Genomic DNA, 24674 nt, shown 5'->3' with positions numbered 1-24674 from the left:
TTTTTTCTGTTATTGTCCGAATTTAAGGCTAATTTAAAGGGGTCAAAGGCAGCCACCATTAAGAATCAGATTCCTGCCTGTGGTTCTAAATGCTGCCTGTACACACTGTATGCCACTGGCAGCAGCTGTCAGTGTGGGCTGCCAGATTTGTACTCCATCCAATTCGACCGGGGGGAGCTGCTGTTTGCATGGAACTGCTCGGTTAAATATGAATAGAGCCTCCAATCAACCTTGGACACAGTGGGATTTACTAAAACTGGAGAAACTGCTAAATCTGGGGCAGCTCTCCATTGAAACCAACCTGTTTCCATTTTTTTCCTCAAAGCTTAATTGAAACAGCTGCACCAAATGTGGAACTTTGTTTTAGTATGAACTCAGGTTTCTGTCCAGAATGGTCATTTCTGCAGAGTTCTGGCCCCACATAAACTGACCGCAGCTCATTGGAGACACTGTATACGGCCATAGCACAGTGTTGCCACTTCTGAATGCAGCAAACCACCTGCGCCCACACGGCAGTGCGTATATAGCCTAATGGGTCAATGAGACGCGCAAGTCTGTGTGAGTTCACGCTTTTTAATCTTCACTGGCTGCATACTCCAGTAACTCACTGGAAGGATAAGCCAGAATTAGAAGACAGCCCAAGAGCCTACATATTGACAGTCAATAGGAGCCCTTTCTTTTCCTTCATCACAGGTTCCCTTTTAGACCCCCATAAATTGTACATCTGAATTACCCAGCAGGCCGAGGTGAAGCAGACGTGCTTCGCATAGAGCCGTCGTGGCGTGGGCTTACTGCATCTCCTGGATGTGGAGGAATTAGGCTTTTTCTAACAGATAGCCTGTAAAAGAAACATACAGTAGATGAGCAATATGGGAAGAGTTTGTAAAACATTAAAGCCTATAAAAACACATGGCAAAGTACAGGGTGCAAAGTTATTATCCTTACAAATCAAAACTATCTTTCACTAGCTGCACTGTACAACACTATAGAGCCACTGGCTGACCAGTAAAAACTACAGTACTTTGTACATCAGAACCACGCTATACGCAGGAAGATATTTTACATAGAATGACAGCCAAAAGAATTTATCAAGCATACATTATTAGTAAAAGGCACATTTTATTTGTTTTTTTTTTTTCATAAAAAACACACAAATATTTTTTGCAAAAGGGTTAATAGAACGCGTTCAAATACATAAATAATGCATACCGATAGTGAACAAATTAATCCATAGGTGATTGTGAATCTCCTTAAATAGCCAAAAAACAATGTGGTGAACTGTGTATAAAAAAAAATTCAAACCATGTGTAATAAAACTTTTCCTTCTCCTTGGTGTTGAATGTGCTTAGGGAGATAGGAACCTGGAAGAGGCTATACCTTCACCAGGGCCTTATGCACATACTAACTGCTTAACAGATAGATTTGACCCCAATTACAGGCAGTTGACCCCAATTACAGGCAGTCAAATCAGGCACCAGTACAAAAAAGATTTGATCCTCCTTGGGATTCTCCTCACCAAGTTCATATGAACATGTCAGCAATCAGACAGGCATTTTGCAACCGGAGAGACAAGAACAACTTCTCATGGTGTAGTAAATTAATTAAAATACCATTTATTCAAATATAGGTAGACTTACAGTTGTAATAGTCCACTTTCACTTTCAGCCAGTCAAAAAACACTCTGGTCTGGAGCGATAATTCAAGCAGGGGACGCCGTTACGCGTTCCAGGTACCGTTAGTGACATATAGCGTTCCCTAGACCTGAGGCCTTTCGTTAGCACGTTACCGACGTCCTCAGGGGTCATGTCTGGGTTCACATGACCCCTGAGGACGTCCGTTACATGCTGACGAAACGTCACTTCTGGTACCTGGAACGCAGGTTGAACGTGGAACAGCGTCCCCTGCTTGAATTATCGCTCCAGAGTATTTTTTGCCCAGCTGAAAGTGGACTATTACAACTAAGTCTACCTATGTTTGAATAAATGGTATTTTAATTTACTACACCATGAGAAGTTTTTCTTGTCTCTCCGGTTGCAAAATGCCTGTCTGATTGCTGACATGTATGATCTTGGTGAGGAGAATTCCAAGGAGGATCAAATCTTTTTTGTACTGGTGCCTGATTTGACTGCCTGTAATGGGGGTCAAATCTATCTGGTAAGCAGTTAGTGTGTGCATAATGCCCTGGTGAAGGAACCTGGTGGAGGCTATATCTATCTCCCCAAGCACAGGTGATTCAACACAAAAGGAAAAGGAAAAAAGTTTTATTGCACATGAATTTGACTTTATACACAGTTCACCACATTGTATTTTTGGCTATTTAAGGAGATCTACAATCACCTATGGATTTGTTCACTATTGGTATGTACTATTTATGTATCTGTGCGCGTTCTGGTAACCCTTTTGCATATCATTGAGCGTATTCAATGCTTTTCTGACGTGCTGCTCATTTATGTAAATTTTATTTATATATTAACTATATTTGCACTATATTTATGCAATTGATTAACCCATCACGGTTTTTTGCTTAATTTATTTGTAGGGTAGGTTATTGTATTGGCACTTTTTCTCCACATTATTATCCTATGCGCATTTGCATTAGTGATTAGCACTAATTTTTTACTACCTAATAACTATTTTTTGGCAAGATATAAAAGATAAGGTTAAGTAAACAGATACAAGTCTCAAAATTGTGCACACCCGTAAATTGGTTAAAAACATTGGTACTTAAAATTTTTCATGCAATAGCATGGACAGGCGACAAGTTCTCTCTGTGGCGACAGCAGGGGTTTATTAGACCCCAAATGTCTTCCCTGTCTAACACTACAGCTAATTAAGCTCAGTTCACGATTAAGTAGCTGCTTCCTACAGTATGAAGTGAAGAAATGCTTGTTGCTTCTGGCTTCATTAACTTCAGAGGAGATCGGGGAACAGATGTCCCTTGGTCCCAGATGTCCCTTGGTCCACTTCCAGTCTATAGGTACGTGATTTTGTGCACAGCTTCTTGCGATCAGACACAGCGGGAGCAAATTAGCAGGTCAGGCAGCAGCGATGGCCACCCGCGATCGTGTAGGGTTATGACAGAACAGCGGTCTGCCTATGTAAACAAGGCAGACGGCTGTTCTTTCACAGAGGCAGAGAGAGATCTTGTGTTTCAGCTAAGCTGAACCCCAGATCTCTCTTTTCCTCTAGCACATCTACCCCCACACAGTTAGAAAGCATTCCCTAGGAGCACACTTAACCCCTTGATCACCCCTAGTGTTAAACCCTTCCCTGCCAGTGTCATTTTACAGTAATAGTGCATTTTTTTTTAGCACTGATCACTATGTTGGTGTCACTGGTCCCTAAAAAAGTGTCACATGGGTGTCAGATTTGGCCACTGCAATGCCGCTAAAAACTGCTGAATGCCGCCATTGCTAGAAAAAATAATAAAAAGTCCATAAATCTATCCCATAGTTTGTAGGCACTATAACTTTTGCGCAAACCAATCAAAATACACTTGATTTTTTTTTTACCAAAAATATGTAGCAGAATACATATTAGCCTAAACTGATGAAAAAAATTAGATTTTTTTTTTTTTTTTATTGGGAATGTTTTATAGCAGAAAGTAAAAAAAAATCTTTTTTTCTTCTTTTTTTAAAATTCTAAGCCTTTTTTGTTGATAGCGCAAAAATGAATATAAAAACCACAGTAGTGATCAAATACCACTAAAAGAAAGCTCTATTTATGGGGGGGAAAAAAACGACATCAATTTTATTTGGGTACAGTGTCGCAAGACCGCACAATTGTCAGTTAAAGCAACGCAGTGCCATATCGCAAAAAATGGCCTGGTTATTAAGGGGCTAAAACCTTCCGGACCTAAAGTGGTTAAGGTAAAAATGATATGAAAAATAGTCAAATTACCTTTTTCAAAAATATCCAGGCAAGCCGGGAGACATTAGTTCCCGCTTTAGCCAAAAACAGGGGAGAGGGGGCTGAAAGAGGTCACCAAGAAAGAAATATTTCTTAATAATAAGTGATTGTCAGAGGAATCTTACATGTACAACAGCTAAAGCACCAATGCTCAGCGAAGAATGTTAAAAAAAATAAAAAAAATCCGAAAATTTGTTTGTATACACGTATATTTGGCATTTTAAAGGTAAACTGCAAACCTACATTTAAGTCCAAGCCCAGACTATAAACTGTATACATTTAGGTTGCAAAAAATGCTCAGTAGTGTTACTGACTGCGGAACTGTAGCTTTTAAGGGGCTTATCAAACTGCTGCATTTCACATAGAGCACAGGGTAGTACAGAGACTTGTCTATTGCCACAGTGATTTCAATGGAATAGAATACAATCATAAAACATTGAGAATTTACCATTTTGTTGCACCCTAGTTAAAGCAGGTCAATCAACCTATAAACACCATTCATTGACATCTACCACTGTTGCTACTGCTGCCTATTTTAGAGCTTACAGTGGTAACACAGTTGTACTGTGGGTAAGAAGCAATTTGAAGCAGCCAAACACTGCCACTGCAAATAAACGATTTTATCAATGAAAAAGAAAATTTGCCTGACAGCAGGGGGGGACAAAAGAAGAAAGAACTAGATGTTAAACAGAAAATACTAGAATGAACTGCACATGCAAACAGAACAAGCTTAAACTGATATGTTAAGACTACTTCTACATGTGCCAGCACCTACATTTTAATAAGCAACATCTTAGAAGACAGAAAGACATACCCATCAGTGGCAGGTTTCTTGCGCAAGATGCTGGGCCTTGGAGAGGATCCCTGAGCAGGGGAATTGCCCATGCCTGGACTCTGATTGTGGCTCTGCATGACAGCTGCATTACCTGGGGCTGTGGTGAAAGTGCTTAGAGGATTGGCAACAATTGTTGCCCCTTCTGCAAGGACAACTGCAAATAAAGAAAAGACATTCACAAACACTCAGCACTTTGTTACGAGAAATAAGTCACCTGCATTTCTAAATGGATTAAGAATGGCAACATAAAATAAAAATTAAACAAAAAAAAAACACAGCACTGCCCTAGAGAACAAGGATATAGATTGCATTATTAAAATGTCCCAAAATCTCAGCCCCTACTTCTATTAAGGGAGAAATCTAGAAAGAGGGAGTGACAGGTAACATGTCCGTGTTAACAGTGCCAACTATGGGAGGGCCAAGGAAGTGATGTGCTGAAGTGGACCAAGCTACCTGTTAAGAGTGAGGCTCAGGCAATATGAAGGCTTGCTAGTAAGGCGCACATCTTCTGACCCACTAATGAAAAATGGGTACTTGATGTGACTGGCATTTGTACTGACAGCAGCTAAGTATGGTATGCACGCTATATGACTAGGGTTGCCACCCCATCCCTTTAAACCAGGACACACATTAATTACACAGGTTCTGTGGCTGATTAAGGTGGTAATTGAACTCACCTAGTGCCTTATGTGAATTTTATTAGCCTCATACACACACACACACATACACATATACACACATACATACACACACACACACAGTATCTCACAAAAGTGAGTACACCCCTCACATGTTTGTCAATTTTTTATCTTTTCATGTGACAACACTGAAGAAATGACACTTTGCTACAATGTAAAGTAGTGAGTGTACAGCTTGTATAACCGTGTAAATTTGCTGTCCCCTCAATATAACACACAGCCATTATTGTCTAAACCGCTGGCAACAAAAGTGAGTACACCCCTAAGTGAACATATAAAAAATGGGTCCAATTAGCCATTTTCTGGTGTCATGTGATTCGTTTGTGTTACAAGGCCTCAGGTGTGAATGGGGAGCAGGTGTGTTAAATTTAGTGTTATCGCTCTCACACTGGTCACTGGAAGTTCAACATGGCACCTCATGGCAAAGAACGCTCTGAGGATTTGAAAAAAAGAATTGTTGCTCTACATAAAGATGGCCTAGGCTATAGAATGATTGCCAAGACCGTGAAACTGAGCTGCAGCACGGTGGCCAAGACCATACAGTGGTTTAACAGGACAGGTTCCATTTAGAACAGATCTCACCATGGTTGACCAAAGGAGTTGAGTGCACATGCTCAGCGCCATATCCAAAGGTTGTCTTTGGGAAATAGATGTACAAGTGCTGCCAGCATTGCTGCAGAGGTTGAAGGGGTGGGGTGTCAGCCTGTCAGTGCTCAGACCATGCACCGCACGCTGCATGGAATTGGTCTGCATGGCTGTCATCCCAGAAGGAGGCCTCTTCTAAAGAGGACGCACAAGAAAGCCCACAAACAGTTTGCTAAAGACAAGCAGACTAAGGACATAGTTACATAGTTAGTGAGGTTGAAAAAAGACATCAGTCCATCCAGTTCAACCTATGATGTGTGTGTGCGTTTGCTTTTAACCGTACATTGTATACCCCTGCATGTTGTGGTCTTTAATGTGCCCATCTAATAGTTTTTTGAAACTATCAATGCTCCCTGCTGTTACGACTGCTTGTGGAAGAGAATTCCACATCCTTACCGCTCTTACAGTGAAGAACCCCTTACGTACTTTAAGGTTAAACTGCCTTTCCTCTAGTTTTAGTGAGTGGCCACGTGTCTTCTTGTATTCCCTTTCTCTGAATAGTTTGTTCCTTATGCTAGGGTCGCCAGTACAGTATTTGTACATTGATATCATATCCCCCCTCAATCGTCTCTTCTCCAGAGAGAATAGGTTCAGTGCTTGTAGTCTTTCCTCATAGCTGATGTCCTCCATTCCCCTAATTATTTTTGTTGCCCTTCTCTGGACTCTTTCCAGTTCCAGCACATCCTTCCTGAGGACCGGTGCCCAGAACTGGACAGCATACTCCAGATGAACCATGTCCTGTGGTCTGATGAGACCAACATAAACTTACTTGGTTCAGGTGGTGTCAAGCGTGTGTGGCGGCAACCAGGAGAGAAATGCAAAGACAATGTGTCTTGCCTACAGTCAAGCATGGTGGTGGGAGTGTCATGGTCTGGGGCTGAATGAGTGTTGCCGGAACTGGGGAGCTACAATTCATTGAGGGAACATGAATGCCCAACATATACTGTGACATAATGAAACAGAGCATGATCCCCTCCCTTCGGAGACTGGGCTGCAGGGCAGTTTTCAACGTAATGACCCCAAACACACCTCCAAGACGACCATTGCCTTGCTAAATAAGCAGAGGGTAAAGGTGATGGACTGGCCAAGCATTGCTTTAGACTTAAACCCTTTGAGCATCTTTGGGGCATCCTCAAACTTAAGGTGAAGGAGCGCAAGGTCTCTAACATTTACCAGCTTTGTGATGTGGTCATGGAGGAGCAGAGGCGTAACTAGAATTTTCAGGGCCCCGGTGCAAGAAACCACGAAGGGCCCCCCGGGACCCACCACCACTGAGTATTTACATACCATTCTTCCAAAAGTGCATTTGTGGGGTCAGGCACTGACTTTGGAAGAAAAGGCCTGGCTCGCAGTCTCCGCTCTAATTCGTCCCAAAGGTGCTCTAGCAGGTTGAAGTCAGGACTTCATCCCCACACAAAGTTGGGAGCTTGAAATTGTCCAAAATGTCTTGGTATGCCGACGCCTTAAGAGTTCGCTTCACTGGAACAAAGGGGCCAAGCCCAAGCCGACACCATAATCCCCCCTCCACCAAATGATTTGGACCAGTGCACAAAACAAGGTCCATAAAGACATGGATAAGCGAGTTTGGGAAAGAGGAACTTGACTGGCCTGCACAGAGTCCTGACCTCAACCCAATAAAAAGACCTTTGGGATGAATTTGAGCGGAGACTGCAAAAGCCAGGAAATCTCGTCCAACATCAGTATCGGACCTCACAAATGCGCTTCTGGAAGACTGGTCAAACATTCCCATAGACACACTCCTAAACCTTGTGGACAGCCTTCCAAGAATGGGATTCATGTTTGTGTGTGTAAAGGCAGGCGTCCCTATACCTTTAACAATAGTGTGTGCGCACGTATATAATAAAATATATATTATATATATATATATATATATTATATATATATATATATATATATATATATATATATATATATATATATATATATATATATATATATATATATATATATATATATTTTTTTTTTTTTTTTTTTTTAAGCTAAACAATTAGTGACTGCATACATATAATACATTACCAGGAGGTTTTGCATCACTAGAAGCCTGCTGGGAGTTGACAGATGACGTCTGGACACCCTGAGTGGTTATTGATCCTGCAGGATGGATTCCCTGTGAACTAATCGGAGGTGGCTGGATTCCCTGGGTACCAATAGGTGTGGCCTGAATGCCTTGTGTACTGAAGGGTGTAGGCTGCATCCCCTGTGCACTGACTGGTGCAGGTTGGATCCCTTGAATGTGACGCGTATGCGATGTATCCACATTTATAAGCTGCATTGGGTTCAGGTGTACAGTGGAAGCCACTGACTGGGCTGTAATTGCAGAGTTTGGAGCTTGTGCTGAAACTAAAAGGGAAACCAGAAATGTTAGATTTGCCACCCAAATTAACAGAAAAACAATATTAAAGCTGCCATAAGCAAGTCTGTTCTAACGTAAAACCAGATTTTTAAAATAATTTCTCGATATCACTGCTGGCCAGTTACTTTTAACTATTTTTTAATGCAACAGCAGAGTAGCTATTATACAATTTGTATATGTAGCATCTAATGCACTTGCTAGTTCCACTCTATAATCCCAATAGCAACTGATACAGCAGCAGAGCAAGCTGCATTACATTTAAACATGCATATTCAGAAGACAGAAATGTGTCAACGTATACATACTTTTACGTGACTCTTATGTATGTAATAATGTGTTTGTGTCGACATAAAACAAGATTGCAAGGCCACAATAATGCTATTAGTACCGGTTCACACTATTGCGATGCAGGAACACTGCCAATATACTGCGTGTTCCTGTATCGCATCCGCAGCACAGGCAGTTCACACTGCCATATGCGATACACTGGGGGTGTCAATTCAAACACCCCCAGATCAGATCGGTGTAAACCACCATGCGATCCGATTCTGCTGCGGACCAAAAAAAGGGTCCTGTGCGTGTTCACTGAGATTGCGGTGCGAATTCAGCCATACAAACTGTATGGCTGAACTCAAACCGCACAGACATCGCATGTGATTTTAGGAGCAGTGCGCTCCGGATCATATGCGATGTCTATGATCGCAGAAGTGTGAAACGCCACTTATACAATGCTATAGCATTTCAAGGTCTAGTGACAATCCAAAATTAAACGCACAGCATTTACCAAAGAAAGTATAGAGTATACAATGTATTCTAAGAACACCCACCTGGATACTGACGTATAGTGGACACAGAACTGGTTATAGGGGTATATGTGTGAGCAGCCAGAGGATAGGCAGATTGGGGATAAGTGGGTAGAAAATACTGTAGTTGTACTGGCACGGGCTGCCTGTGAAACAGAAATAAAACAAAGATGAATAAACTAGACAAAAATAATTTGACATCAAAACAGTCCAGGAGGAAGGTGCATTTTGTTTGTTTAGTAAACTTCTAAATATTCCCTATCTGTAGAAAGCTTTTTTAATTTACAGAAAATTTAAAATTAATTTCTTGTTGTCCAATGAGGGACAGATGAATTCAAATACAGTTGAGTTATGCTGTTATATTGCCACCTACAGGGAGGACTAGATGCTAGCAAACAGAAAAGACAGCCCCCGGGAGGGTTCCTCCTCTACCCAGCATGCTTCAGTTTTTAAGTAAAGCAGTACTCCGGGACAGTTCACACCACATGCAGTCCAGAGTTTTTTTTTCTGCACCAAAAATGCATGGAAAGTAGGTTATATGGCATCCAAAGGCATAGTTCACACCAGTGCTTGCAGTTTCAGTGCATTCTTGTAAAAAAAAAAAAAAAAAAATTAGAACATGCTGCATTTTTCCTGCACTGGACTGTACTGGAGCACTGCAAAACGCATACAAAATGCACTGAAACATGTCCTTATTTAAGGTTAAAAAAAAAAAGAGGGGGGGGGGGGGAATGCACTGGACTGCATTAAAAACGCATCCAAAATGCACATGAAGAAAAGCATCCGGACTGCGATTCTATAGTGTGAATTGGCCCTAAGGGCATAAATAAAAACACAGAAAGGCTGCACCCGTGTCCCTCAATGGGTTGTTTTTCTTTTTTTTTTCTCTTGTCTATTGAGTGGCACATTCAGATACTGTGGGAACATCTACAGTACAGCTGAGGGATGGGCAACAAACACAAAGGGGCCTCACTAGGAGCTCAGAAGCCACCTGAAAGACCAATGCCCAAAACAGAATGCATGAAGTGTAGCCACCTTCTGGATAGAGGAACATGCCAACACGACCAAGGGGAGAGCATGGAGGATCAAGCTGATGGTTCAGACTGAGATAAAAAAGGTCCCTGCTAGAAGAAAATAAGTCCACATGGAAAGGAAAACCAGACCTGAGCCAACGAGAAGCTGATTAACCGAATCTCACCAACAGTAGGTGGAATAATAACAGGTCCAGGAAGAATGGACCTGTTACCAACTGAACAAAAGGGTGATAACCCCCCACTAAGAACAGATCCCAAAGAGAACCTAGGGAGAAAGATATGTTCAGGAAGAAAAGCCCAGTTGATCTACATGAGAAGGCCCAAGGTCTAAAATTCAACAAACTTGGCATCAAGAAAGTACAACTCCAAATTAGCCAGACAACCAACCTTGCTAAGCAAAATATACCGGAGATTGCACAGTAATAGTACACACTAGGTCTGGAAAGTGCCACAATGCAGAACCCAGGTTAGCCCTTGCTCCCTGGCATGCAGATTTGGATAGCTGCTATATAGAGGACCCAAGCAGCAGCAACCTTGTTTGAAGAACTGACCAAGACTAAGAGCAAAAAAAAAAAAATAGAAAGGAAGAAGAGGCCAGTACAAACTGGTTAGAGGACAGAAAAGACATCCATGCTCCTAGTACACTACCATAAATAAAACGCACACACGGCATGGTTGGCAAAGTAAGGGTTATACTGGGGCCTGAATTATGATTTTTCTGTTTGCCACTGTTCAGTCCTCCAGTAGGACGCAGTATAAGCCAACTACCTAAATTCCTGTGTCCCTCAAAAGTGGTTTTAAGCCTCAATTGGGTCTAAAGAATTTTTTTTAACCATCCTCATCTCCTAACCCCTTTTACCCACCCTACTAAAAACAATCTCTGAGTGGGGCTTTTGGAACAATCTATGTGACAAGCTTGACAGTTACCATGTTCCATAAACCGTATTAAAAATTCCTGTTTAACTACCTGACATCCACGCTACAGCCTATATACGGCTGCAGCGCGGACTTGAATTTTCGGGAGGCCGTTTTTAAACGGCCTCCCAGAAAGACTCTCCCCGCGCGCTCCCGCGAGCGCGCATCGGTGAGAATCTGTGTCGGCCGTGTCCCTTGGACACGGCCGATCACAGATCGTGGTGAATGGCCAACCACAGCGGCCATTCACCACGTGATCAAGCCGTCCAATGAGAGATGATCTCATATGTAAACATATGAGATCATCTCTCATCGCCGGCGCTCCTTCCTCACACAGAGCCTGCAGTGTGAGGAAGGAGGGGGAGCCTCACAGCGCCGGGGACACACAGGAATGTAATCAGGGCACTGATCACCAGTGCCCTGATTACTAAAGGTAAAAAAACATACACAATTGCCCCCCATCAGTGCCCACAGTGCCCGCCTCAGTGACCCCCATCAATGCCCTCAGTGCCCATAGTGCTGCCAGTCAGTGCCCATCAGTGCCTGCTCATCTAGGCACTGATGAGCACTGACTGGCAGCACTATGGGCACTGATGGTGCTGCCCATCAGTGCCAACCGTCAGTGCCCAGCAGTGCCGCCTCTCAGTGCCCAGCAGTGCCGCCTCTCAGTGCCACCTCTCAGTGCCCAGCAGTGCCGCCTATCAGTGCTTATCAGTGCCGCCTATCAGTGCTCATCAGTGCGGCATATTAGTACCTCCTCATCAGTGCCCATAAGTGCCACCTCATCAGTGCCCATAAGTGCCACCTCATCAGTGCCCATAAGTGCCACCTCATCAGTGTAGCCTATCAGTGCCCATCAGTGTAGCCTATCAGTGCCCATCAGTGTAGCCTATCAGTGCCCATCAGTGTAGCCTATCAGTGCCCATCAGTGTAGCCTATCAGTGCCCATCAGTGTAGCCTATCAGTGCCCATCAGTGTAGCCTATCAGTGCCCATCAGTGCCGCCTCATCAGCGCACATCAGTGAAGGAGAAAAATTTACTCGCAAAAAATAAGAAAAACTTTTTTTCAAAATTTTCTGTCTTTTTTTTGTAAAAAATAAAAAACCCAGAGATGATTAAATACCACCAAAAGAAAGCTCTATTTGTGTGAAAAAAAATGATAAAAATTTCATATGGGTACAGTGTAGCATGACCGCGCAGTTGTCAGTCAAAGTGTGACAGCACTGAAAGCTGAAAATTGGCCTGGATGGGAAGGGTGTTTAAGTGCACAGTAGGCAAGTGGTTAATTTCATCCCTAGTCTGTGGTTTTCCATTTTTGATCATTTTGACTTGGAGAGATTATTCCCATTTAAAATATAATTTCACCTTTAAAAACAAAATAAAAAAAAATAAAAATATGCACATCTTTTTTATGTTAAAAAAAAAAAGATAAAAAAAATTATAAATAAGCATTTATTTTTTTAGAAGCCTGTAAAGCATTGCACCCTCAATCAGTAAATCAAGGGAGCAATCTTATGCCCCATACACACGTGCAGATTATCTGCAGACTTTTGTCTGCAGACTTACCTTTTCTATGTAGTGCAAGGGCCTGCCGGATTGCATACAAATTGAAAGTGTTTAGGTTTGACCTCATATTATATGGTTTTGGTAAGTCTGCAGACAAAAGTCTGCAGATAATCTGCACGTGTGTATGGGGCATTAGGCTCCTTCAGACTGTCCGTGTAGCTGTACCCGTACCACATACAGGCAAGCAGTTACTAAATGATAGGAAGAATCAATAAGTTACCTAGAGCGCTAATCAGTATTCTGGTAGCTCATTGAGAATTATAAGCCAACTGACTGTAGTTGTAGTTCTCATATTCACAGAACTCTTTGAATGAACGTGAACTGATCCTTTAACCCGTACGTCTGTTGACAGTGTGTGTGGGGGGGGGGGGGGGGGTTGTACACACATTCCCAGTGGCTGCAGCCACCAGTATTGTGTGTAAATCTGACAAGCAGACTCCTGCCAATCAGGTGTAAGCATTGCGGTGGCTGCACTGCCGTCTGATTGCTTCTACATACCCCCCGGTAACACCCATCCTCTACCAGCATGTATGGACCGACATAGCAGGTGCCTCCGGGTAAAGCGGAGGGAACAGAATGGACTCCCTCCTTGTTGCTGACCCAGAAAGAAACATGTTTGATATCACTTCCAGATTCGCCTCTCAATGTCACCAGCCAGCATAGCTGAGAAAGAATGTATAATCAGTGGAGCACAGGGAGACCATCCATGAGACCCTGGATGTTTCATTAAAGAGAATTTGTCACTAAAAAAAAAAAAAAAATTATCACACGGGGGGACGTAAAAGAAGAGCTCCAGTCATAATTGTGTTTATTAAAATCAGCAGCTAAAAAAAAAAAAAAACAAACACACCTGTCCCAGGATCCAGCGATGTGCTTATCCAAGCCATTCCTTGCATCCATATTCTGTCCCCAGGATCTCAACTGTGTACACCTGGCTGTGACAGCTTGTGGCTTTACAGCTGGGTGCCCACTGTGCATGCGCGAACTGTGCTGCGCTTTGTGAATGGTCCAGCAGTCTTCTGGGACCTGTGACGTGTGTGGAGCACCGCTTTATGTAAATAAAGAAAAAAAAAAAAATTAAATTGTAAAAAAAAAAAAAAATTTAAAATTTACTCCCGAGCACATAAATTTCCCAACCCCCCCCCCCCCCACTTAAAAGCACAAAGAAACGCAAGCACAGGGCATGCCTACGCATGAAAACGTCATCTGCGATACACGTTACATATTGCTGCACATGCCGGAATAGGAGCAGTATTTCTACCATCAGACCTCCTCCGTAACGCTAAACTGATGACCTTTAGGGGGCTCTTAAGGCGTTACCTATGGAAAATATAGGGTACTGAAGTTTGTTGCCTATTCATGGGTACATGCAAATTTAAAAGTGGTTCTAAAAAGGCAGAAGGTTTTTTATCTTCAAGCATTCTATGCATGAAGATAAAAATCCTGTGTGCAAACGCCCCCCCTTAGCCCCTTATCGCTCCAGTGATGTTGCACAAAAGACATGGCTGCCCGGGACTCTCCCTCCTGATATGTGGAGACACAGCAATAGGCGCCTTTGGCTCCTGCTGCTGTCAAAGTCAGTTAGCCAATGATGAGAAAGAGGGCGTGTGGCTGAGCAACGGCTCCGTGTCTGAATGGACACAGAAGAGGCTTGGCTGAGGTGCCCCCATAGCAAGCTGCTTGCTGAAGGGGCACTCGGCAGGGGCCAGGATCACCGGCAAGGGACCTGAGGAGGAGGAGGAGGAGGAGGAGGAGGAGGAGGAGGAGGAGGAGGAGGAGGAGGATTGGGGCTTCTCTGTGCAAAACCACTGCACAGAGCAGGTAAGTATAACAGGTCTTATTTTTAAACAAAAAAACAAGACTCTAGGATCATGTTAAGGTTTGACATGTTGGGTGTCTATTCACTCAGCGCAACCTTTTAGATTATACAAAAAAATAGGGTAATTTATTGCGTTTGTGTGCCCTAAAATGAACTTCAGGGTATTTTTTACTGAAATGTTACGTTTCCTAGCGGTAATACCGCGTGACATAAAAAATTGTATGTAACGACTACTATTTTATTCTCCAGCATGTCTGCTTTTAGAAAATACCGTATATAATGTTTTAGGGGTTTTATGCAATCTTCAAGCCTAAAATGATTTTTTTTTCTTTAAAGCATATGCGCAAAAATTACGGCTCTGGCCGCAAAAGGGTTAAAAGCAAAAAGTTATGAAAATTAGAAACAAACTCTGCAAAATACGTATAGATAATAAGCATATTAGGATTTATTTTTCCAAATGTTAGATGCAAAAATGGGATTTTTGACTTATCGTAAAACCCATTTCTCTGATGTTCATTGACGGACAAAGCTCCTGGTCTTCATAACCATTGGGTTATACTACCCCATACAGGAGTAGAACACTAGGCAGAAAGAATGTGGCTACACTATGGGCAGTCCAAGGGGGTATACTCCCTCTCTCTGCTATAGGTACTGGTTACAAGCAGTGTCAGAAGAATTACAACTCCACAGTGGGGAGCGTGCTGTGTCTGTCAATGAACATAAGCTAAATGGATTTTACGGTAATTCAAAAATCCCATTTTCTTTTTCGTTCATTGGCGGACCCAGCTCCTGATCTTCATAACCATTGGGATGTCCCAAAGCAGTGTTAAACATGAAGGGTGGGAACAGCAAAAATATTCCCAAGGCCAAACACCAACCAGGCAACAGGAGCTCAACCTAAACAACTGGAGCCCACCTGAAAAAAATACACCTTTTAAAGAGGATCAAGCCCCCTAAACAGCCTGCAAAACCTTGTGGCCAAAAGAAGCATCCCCAGATGCCAACACATTCACTTTATAGAACCTTGTGAAAAAGTGCACCGACGACCAGGTGGCTGCCTTGTAAACCTGCGTCACCGACGCCTGATGATGGAAGGCCCAGGAGGCACCAAGTGCCTTAGTGGAGTGCACCTTGACAGGGAAAGGAGGAAACGGACCCTTGATAGAATAGGCCTAAATAACAGTCTGTCTGATCCACCTGGAAATGGTCGCAGAGGAAGCGCACAACCCTTTGAGGCCCGTCCATGAGCACAAAGATTCTGACTTCCTGAAAGACTCTGTAGCTGCCAGGTACACCCAAATTGCCCGGACCACATCCAAGATATGCAAGGCAATTTTCCTTTGGATGTTTAGGCCTGGGACAAAAGGGAAGGCAACACAATGTCTTCATTCAAATGAAAATCAGACAACCTTTGAGAGGAACGACGGACAGGGGTGAAGAACCACCTTATCTCTGCGAATCACCAAGTAAGGTGAACAACAGGATACCCCAGCCAGTTCAGACACCCTGCACGCAGAGGTGAAAGAAGGTGGCTTTTTTGGTGGCTATCACAGCATAAGCAAGAGAATCTCCCAAAGATTCTCAAAGGGAGGCTTCTGGAGGACCAAATGCACCAAATTGAGGTCCCAAGGCAGCAACAGAGACTGCACTGGAGGAACCAAATGTCGGACACCCTGAAAAAAAAGGTAAGCACGAGGGAGTGAGTGGCCAAGGGTCCTTCGGAAAAAAGACCACCAAATCTGAAACCTGGCCCTTGATGGTACTCAAGGGGAATTTCTGCTTAACCCCCCCGTTGAAGGAAGGTCAAGATCAGAGCCACCTACAAAAAAAAAAAAAAAGCCAGGGTGAACCTCAAGAGACTCGCATCACGCAATGTACATCTTCTAAGTCAGATTATAGATTCTCCCAGAAGTAGATTTCCTAGCTTTTAACAGCATTGGATTTATAGACTTAGATAAACCTCTATCCATCAGTACCTGGCGGCTGGCGTTCAGCAGCAAAGCAGTCAAAGCCAGCGTCAGTAAAGCAGGATGGAAGATTGGTCCTTTGGACAGCTGATCCTCCCTGAGAGGAAGCTTCCAAAGGAACGTCGGCGACCAGCCGCACCAGGTCGGTGTAACAAGCCTGGCGAGGCCAGTCTGGAGCCACTAAGATGCATGGAATTCCCTTCTGCCTCAATCCTGTGTAGAAGTCTTGGCTGAAGCTTGAGAAGAGGGAAGGCATAAATCAGATGATACTGACCCCCGCCCCCCCGGGCCACCAGTTTGTCTGTGGCATCTGCCAGAGGATCCTGTGACCAAGCCACAAACCTCTGCACCTTTCTGTTTAGTCGAGACGCCAACAGATCCACCTTGGGTATGCCCCACTGGAGACACAACTGAGGAAACCCCTCCGGATGAAGGGACCACTTCTGTTGGTCCAAAGCCTGCCGACTGAGGTAATCCGCCTGCCAGTTTTCCACTGCGGGAATGTGTATTGTAGAGAGGGCTGGAACAAACCGTTCTGCCCACCTTAGAATGCCAGCTATCTCCAGAGCTGCCAGGACACTTTGTGCCCCTTTGGTGATTGACATAAGCCACGGCTGTGGCATTGCGCACTGAATGCACACTGGACATGCCTGAAGACGATCTGTTCAATTGTCCAGGCACAGTCTGATCGCTCAGAGTGCCAATACATTGATCAGTAGTCTGGACTCTTCAAGTGTCGACATCCCCTGAGCAGAGAGACTGCGGAGTCTTGTTCTATTTGGCCACAATCTCCCTTTGCAGAGACCTCGTATGGAACTGTTCCAACGGAAACGCCTCAAAGGTAGACCCCATCAGGCCCAACACCTGCATGCAAGTCCGGAGGGATGACCATCTGCTGGACAGTGGGAGACGAGTTTCAGCCTGCAACTTCTGGAGTTTGTCCAGAGGAGGCCCTGAAAGGCTTTGAGCCCTTTGTCAGACCCTGAGGGACAAAAAACAAAAAATGTATGAGCCTAGAAGGAAGGCCCACGTCTACAAGGTTCCTTGCCCTTAGTAGCCTGCAGAAGAAAAGTACTCTTTCCCTCGTGAGACCTTTAGTGATGTCATCAAGGGTAGCCCCAAAAAGGCGATCCCTTAAAAGGGGAGGTCAGTCAAGGCCTTATTAGAATTTTGGTCTGCAGACCAGCATTTGAGGTAAAAGACACATCGAAGGACCACGGCAGAAAACCGAGAGCCGAGCCACTAGGGAATCCACATCCAAAGAAGCATTACAGAAACTGCAGCCCCTTGACCAGCTGGTCCGCCAGCTCAGCAAAGGCAGGGGGGATCGGTTCTCCCTCCAAGTCATGGCGTAAAAGCTTAGACCATTTTTTGCTAGCCAGTCGTCCAAAATCCACCTCAACCCGGGACACAAAAGACTCAAGGACCGCCGTCAGTGCATCGATGGATGGTTGGGACCTGGAGGAACCGCAGCCTCAGAGAGGTGGTCAGGTGGGGAGATGTGCTCCAAAGACTCCATGAGTCACCAGGGGGACCACACAAAAACAAAGTGTAAAACACTGCAAAAGGGACAACCCCCCACTGCGCAGGCAGCACCAAATGGTCGCCAAGCACAAAGCACCAAGCGATCCCCAGCACAGCGGCAGAAGACCCAACCACCCGCTGAAACAGGCACCTGCAGCCAACAGGAGAATCTGCACTCCACGAGCGGCGATAAGGAAGTGAAAAGATCCAGGAGTCAGCACCAAGGGATGAGGAGGGGCTCCAACCGCTGCCCACAGGGCTCCATTGTCATGGCTACCGCTATTCTCAATGGCAAACCCCCGCAAAACGGCCGCCGGACTACACAACCATGGCCACCACGCAAAGAAACAGGTTATAGCAAAATAGCGGCACCATAAGGCTCCCAAGGCCTTCAGGACAGGCCCAAACAGGACAGGGGACCCTGGCAGGAGCCCCCCCACCAGGTACAGCAGGCCAGCCCCCTTGTGGTGGGGCCATTTTGTGGCCGACCTAGCACGGAGCTGAGGTCTGCGCGTGCTCACTGGCAGGAAAGGGGTGAACACTGGATCTAGATTATCCAGCCCGTCGCCCAGTCTGGCAGTTGATTGTAGATCTCACAGGCAAAAACCAGGAGAAAAAAAATTCTATCTAAAAAAGGAAAAAAATTGCCAGGACCAGAGATCCAAGTGAGGAACTAGGTCCTTACTCCTGACAAGGCAGAAAAAAGAAAAAAAAAAAAAACTGTGAGCACCTATAGCAGAGAGAGGGAGTATACCCCCCTGGGACTGTCCATAGGAGTAGCCAGATTATTTGTCTGCCTAATGCCCTACTCCTGTAGGGGGCAGTATAACCCGATGGTTACGAAGATCAGGAGCTGTGCCCGTTTTTTTTTTTTTTTTTTTTTTTTTTTTTTTAGGAGGGCTTTTTTGGTACCTTCCATCCCCCATGCCATCAGAAAAGCATATCATTCAGTACCATCAATTTCACTTGGTTTTACCTGTTTTCACTTCTGGCCTCCATTGTCATGGGATTGGGTGAAGCTCTGTGACCAGGTATAGGTATCAGGTTACCTCTCTCTGCTCCATATTCTGACTGTATTCGAGGTGAAGTATGTGTAATCTGCTGTGGGACAACCTTAGCTGAAAAACACAATATATCAGAGGATCATAAAAACAAAAGTCAGTAATGAATACAAGGGCAAAGTGTCTCAAGACTTTATACCCAATATAGATTCCGGTCTTATTTTTTTTACATAAGAGCCTAATCCAATCGTCACAGCTTGGGGTTGCTCATTCGGGTGCTTGGACACATCTTTGATATCACACGGCATAGAAAGACCTATTCAACGCTAAATGTGTTTATGCCCATATTAAGATGCCTATTGTGCCTTGAAAAAGTATTCATAACCCCTTGAAATGTTCCACATTTGGTCATGTTACAACCAAAAACGTAAATGTATTTTATTGGGATTTTAGGTGATAGACACAAAGTGGTGCACATAATTGGCAAGTGGAAGGAAAATGATAAATGCTTTTCAATTTTTTTTTTTTACAAAAAAATATGTGAAAAGTGTGGCGTGCATTTGTTTTCAGCCCCCCTGAGTCAATACTTTGTAGAACCACCTTTCGCTGCAATTACAGCTGCAAGTCTTTTTGGGTGTGTCTCTACCAGCTTTGCACATCTAGAAAGTGAAAGTTTTGCCCATTCTTCTTTCCAAAATAGCTCAAGCTCTGTCAGATTGAATAGAGAGTGTCTGAACCGCAATTTTCAGGTCTTGTCATAGATTCTTAATTGGATTCAGGTCTGGGCTTTGACTGGGCCAGTCTAACACATGAAGATGCTTTGATCTAAACCATTCCATTGTAGCTCTGGCTGTATTGTTTAGGGTTGCTGTCCTGCTGAAAGGTGAACCTCTTCCCCAGTCTCAAAGATAATGCAGACTAACAGGTTCTCTTCTAAACCTGTATTTCTTCTAAGCTCTGTATTTGGCTCCATCCATCTTCCCATCAACTCCGGCCAGCTTCCCTGTCTCTGCTGAAGAAAAGCATCCCCACAACATAATGCTGCCACCACCATGTTACAGGGTGGGGATGGTGTGTTCAGGATGATCTGCAGTGGTATTTTTCTGCAACACATAGCATTAAACTTCTCAACAACTTTATCCCTGACCTGTTGTGTGTGTGTTCCTTGGCCTTCATGATGTGGTTTGTTCACTAAGGTTCTCTAACAAACCTCCTGAGGGCTTCACAGAACAGCTGTATTTATTCTGAGATTAATACAGTACGAATACTTTGCCAAGGCACTGTATATAAGATCAGTGTGCTGCATAGCAAGCTTTAACAAGGAAATATGCAAAGATTTCTGCCCGCTTCAAGCAACTTTGTTTAAGATATAAATAAAGCTCTTCAGATCCATTTTGGGAATGATAACTAGAGAACCAAGTAGAATTAAAGGCAAAACAATTAAAAATTGCCAACAGGCAGGATTAGGTGAGTATTCGTCCCTTCAGTTCCACTTTAATGGGAGTGTGGATTGTCACTTTAACAGCTTCAATACATGGCACTTTTACCCCCCCCCCCCCCTTCCTGCCCAGCCCAAAATTTCAGCTTTCAGCGCGGTCGCACTTTGAATAAATATTGCACAGTCATAACACTGTACCCAAAATACATATTTATCTTTTTTTTCACACATATCAAGCTTTCTTTTGGTGGTATTTAATCACCGCTGGTTTTTTTTAATTTACTAAAAAAAAATAACCAAAAAACTTGGAAACAAAAAAAAGCTTGTTAGATAAGTAATTTTTCTCCTTCAGCTCAGATTCACACTGAGGCAGTTTTAAAATCATGCGAGTTCAGCTGAACTCACACGATTTCAAGCTGGCATTTCAGTCAGACATTTTTGGCCATTTCACAGACATCTGTGTGGGTTCTTTTTAAAGAGGTCTATGGAAATCACCCGGCTAAGTCGCCAAAAGTAGTACAGACAGTACTTTTGGGAACCAGTGCACTGCCGCAAAGTCTACGTCGCACCAATTCAGACGGTGCAAGTGCCGGCAATTGAGAGCAGGCTTCATATAAGCTACCTGTCTAGGACAAGGGAGTCTGTCATGCATAATATATTACAATCCTGTTTGAAAATCTGCAAAACACACACAGTTTAGATCTTTTTAAAATGTTTGACCACAGAGGCTGATGATCTGTACCATCTTCAACTTCTAATACATATATCTCTCTTCTGTCTGTTATTCTCAGAGTGGATTCGATATTTTGTTCTCCCATCATATAGCTGGTTATTTTTACCACTGCATATAGATATTCAAGAATACAATTGTGTTTTTTTAAACTTTACATATTAACTAAATTATACACCAACCTTTTTTTGAGGTTATTTATTAGATTAGTCGATTAATCGAAACAAGAAAATCAGCCAACTAACCGATTTTGAAGATATTCATTAGTTGCGGCCCCAGTCGCATCGCATTCAGACCAAAATGGTACAGGCCTCTTTTTTTAATCCACACTGTTCACACCCATGTGATTCCAGTACCATTTCACAGTTTGGACTGCGATCTGCAAACCAATCTGAGGGTGTCATTAACTTTCTATTGACACCCGCAGTGGTTCGGTGACATTAGTGTGAACAGTCTTCGATTCAGGTGCAATGCGAGAACTAGCATGGGTTTCGCAGGGTTTCCTGCATCGCAACAGAATGAACCTAGCCTCAAAGGCTATTTTTTTTTTGTACAAACAGGTTATACTTGCATGCTCTGTGCAGTGGTTTTGCACGAAGCAGCCCAGATCCCGTCGCCTCTTCTGGCCCCTCCCTCCTGACAAGTGCTCCCAAAGCAAACAGCTTGCTATATAGGGGCTCCCAAACCCCTGCTCTTACTGTCTATTAAGACACAGTCATGGCTCGGCCCTGCCCTCCCTCTTCTCATTGGCTCACTGACTTTGGCTGACAGCAGCGGGAGCCAATTGTGATGCCGTCTCGGGGGAAAAAAAATAAGTGCTCACTAGAAATGCATTATTCAAGCAATCCCAGCCTAACCAAACAATATTTTTCTGCCTCTTAAAATGGTCACTTACCCACAGGAATGTTGGACGCAGTCACAGCTGTAGCGTGGGAAGAGTGAGTTGGCATGGTCATAGTAACAATGGTGCTGGTGGGAACTTGTGTGTGAGGTGCAGAGCCTGCATTCAGTTAGGGGAAAAAGACAGTATTAAGCTAACAAACACTGGATACCTTACAGGCAAGTAAAAACACCCTCTAACAAATAAAGGATGTATTTTTCAGTAAGATTCGATGGGAAAAAAAAAAAGGAAACTAATTTGGTGGGGACCTGTAATATCATTCAATGCGTGTATCATATACTCCCTATTCCAATAAAATGTGTCTTAAAGGGGTACCCACCCATACAAACTTGATAAAAAATAACGTTCTTAAACAAGTAACTTACATTCCAAATTAATAATTATGCTACCAGAATTAGTGTGTGCTGTAAATTGCCTCTAGCATTACTCCGGTTTCCTCTTGCTGGAGGCTGCCATTTTGCTGAAGCCCAGAGCCCCTGAATAGCAGCAGTAAATCATAAAGCAAAACTAAACCCATCAATTTAACGGTTTCAAAAACAGTTATACTCTTGGAATGCCGGGAATGATATGTCACATTTCCTTGTGCTCTCAACCAAACTGTCAATTCATGAAATGACTGTTGTCAGAACTGATCATCTGTGCAGCACCATAGCAGTTGCAGATCAAACAAAAGCAGCTTCATTTGCTGTTAAGAATAGGAGGGTTTAGTTACACTTTAACCTATTGCAAAAAAAAATAAATAAAAAAAAAATTCTAAAATGGTGCAATACCTCGCATATACAAAGAAAAAAAATAGGGTTGCTGCCGACATCATAAACATCATGTTTTCACCTCACTATGTGTGCCAACAATCCAAATAACTGTGCAGCGCAATGTGCTAACCAAACCCTCAAAATGCCATATTGCATATAAAGTGTCAAAACACTAAAAAAATATCCAATACATCCAATTGCTACTGTGCAAAAAACTTATGAAATTAATATAAAGTGTCAAATGCTCTTAAATTTCTTATTCCATGTGACTATAAAAAGTCCTTAAATCTTATTTTTACGCCGCTGTGCAAAAGAGCACAAGAAATTGATAAAAGTGCCAAATCTCTGTTTCTTAAATAGCAACATCAAGAGGTGTACACATGCTGTGAACATGATCCTTTGCTTTGATATATAAATCTTACATTCTACATACAGCAAGAAAGAGAAATCAAAATTATCTGAATAGATGGCTCTTTAAAAAATTTAAATTACCCTGTGACATTGGCCACACAGGCTTTAAGGGCTTGTGTACGTCCTGAGTTGACAAATGCCTCACTAGGCTTTGGTTCCATTATAACACATATTGCTTTTTTTGCAATCAGTACTGTGTAACTGAGCGCTTATTTTCTGATCTGGTTTAGATTATTTCCTGCAGTTAGGTCTCCTGTCTTCGTTTTCTCCCTGGAGGATTTTAATATAATAGAATACACCCTATCTGTGTTCTTTATGGTCAGACCTGTAGCGAGGTTTCTGGACTTTATTATCTCTCCCTAATCCAGTAAGTCCTTGCTAATCTTCTCATGCTGTCCTGGAAGACTATCTGGAAAATCCAGTGTTAGACTTGCTGGTACCCACTTAGGAAGTCCACACCCAGGACATAACGTGTTGGGGGGGGGGGGGAGCCTGATTTCTGACGACATCCTGCGGTCACCTTGTGTTATCCGGCATCCAGCTAAGGTTGGGTGTACAAGTCTTTAGCAGCTGGCACGGCTGAAGTGCTAGGTGTGTATCTTTTATGCTTTTATGGATTAAATCTAGTTTAAAACAGAGAGCACTAGGCGCTGTGTGTTCCGTTTTCCATATTATCATCATATGTGTGCATCCAGGATACTGGGAGCCGATTCAAGAAGACGGATATACAGCACGTCACCCTGACTTTATCCCCTGGAGGCGAACAGTATGTTATGACTCGCTGATAAAAATCTGAGAGTTAGACTTACCGGTAACTCCTTTTCTGAGTCTTCCAGGACAGTCCATGAGACCTAGGGCTTCTCCTACCAGGACAGGAAACACATTAGAAATCCAATCAGATAAAAGGCGGGCCTCTGGTCCTCACACTTCAGTATTCGAGAACCGTAGGACATTCCTGTAAAACATATATATATAAATAATACAAGACATCACTGGTTGGGAATCCGGGTGTCCTGAAAGACTCTCAGGAAAGGAGTTACCGGTAAGTCTTACTCAGCTTTTCTCAAGTCGTCTTCCAGGACAGCCCATGAGATGATGAGCCAGAACTTACCAGTCTAGGGAGGGACTACTGCCTGGAGCACCTATCGATCAAATGCCTGCTCCTGAGAAGAGAGGAGGTCCAGGCGATAATGTCTAACAAAGGTCGAAAAGTTAGACCAGGTAGCTGCCTTACAGATCTGATCTGGTGAGGCAACAGCCCTTTCGGCCCAGGACGTGGACAAGGCCCTTGTTGAATGTGAGTTGAAACATTCTTTTCTTTTTCATGATTTCTTTTTCATTATTTGGAAAAC

General features: G+C 43.4%; 1 protein-coding gene across 6 annotated transcripts in view; it reads right to left on the bottom strand.

The window, feature by feature from the left end:
- Positions 1–24674, bottom strand: part of SAP130 (Sin3A associated protein 130) — a 114510-nt gene that overhangs the window by 28587 nt on the left and 61249 nt on the right. For all 6 annotated transcript variants that reach the window (XM_082249679.1, XM_082249680.1, XM_082249682.1 and 3 more), the window contains 6 exons: positions 22154–22258; positions 19066–19207; positions 9289–9410; positions 8125–8448; positions 4724–4898; positions 734–838 (listed from right to left, as the gene is read on the bottom strand). In XM_082249679.1, coding sequence (XP_082105805.1) covers positions 734–838; positions 4724–4898; positions 8125–8448; positions 9289–9410; positions 19066–19207; positions 22154–22258 — 973 coding nt within the window. The remainder of the gene's footprint in view (positions 1–733; positions 839–4723; positions 4899–8124; positions 8449–9288; positions 9411–19065; positions 19208–22153; positions 22259–24674) is intronic.

Source organism: Pelophylax lessonae (genome assembly GCF_965119305.1).
Source record: "Pelophylax lessonae genome assembly, chromosome: 3".
Lineage (NCBI taxonomy): Eukaryota > Metazoa > Chordata > Amphibia > Anura > Ranidae > Pelophylax > Pelophylax lessonae.
This window is presented reverse-complemented; position numbering and strand designations above follow the sequence as displayed.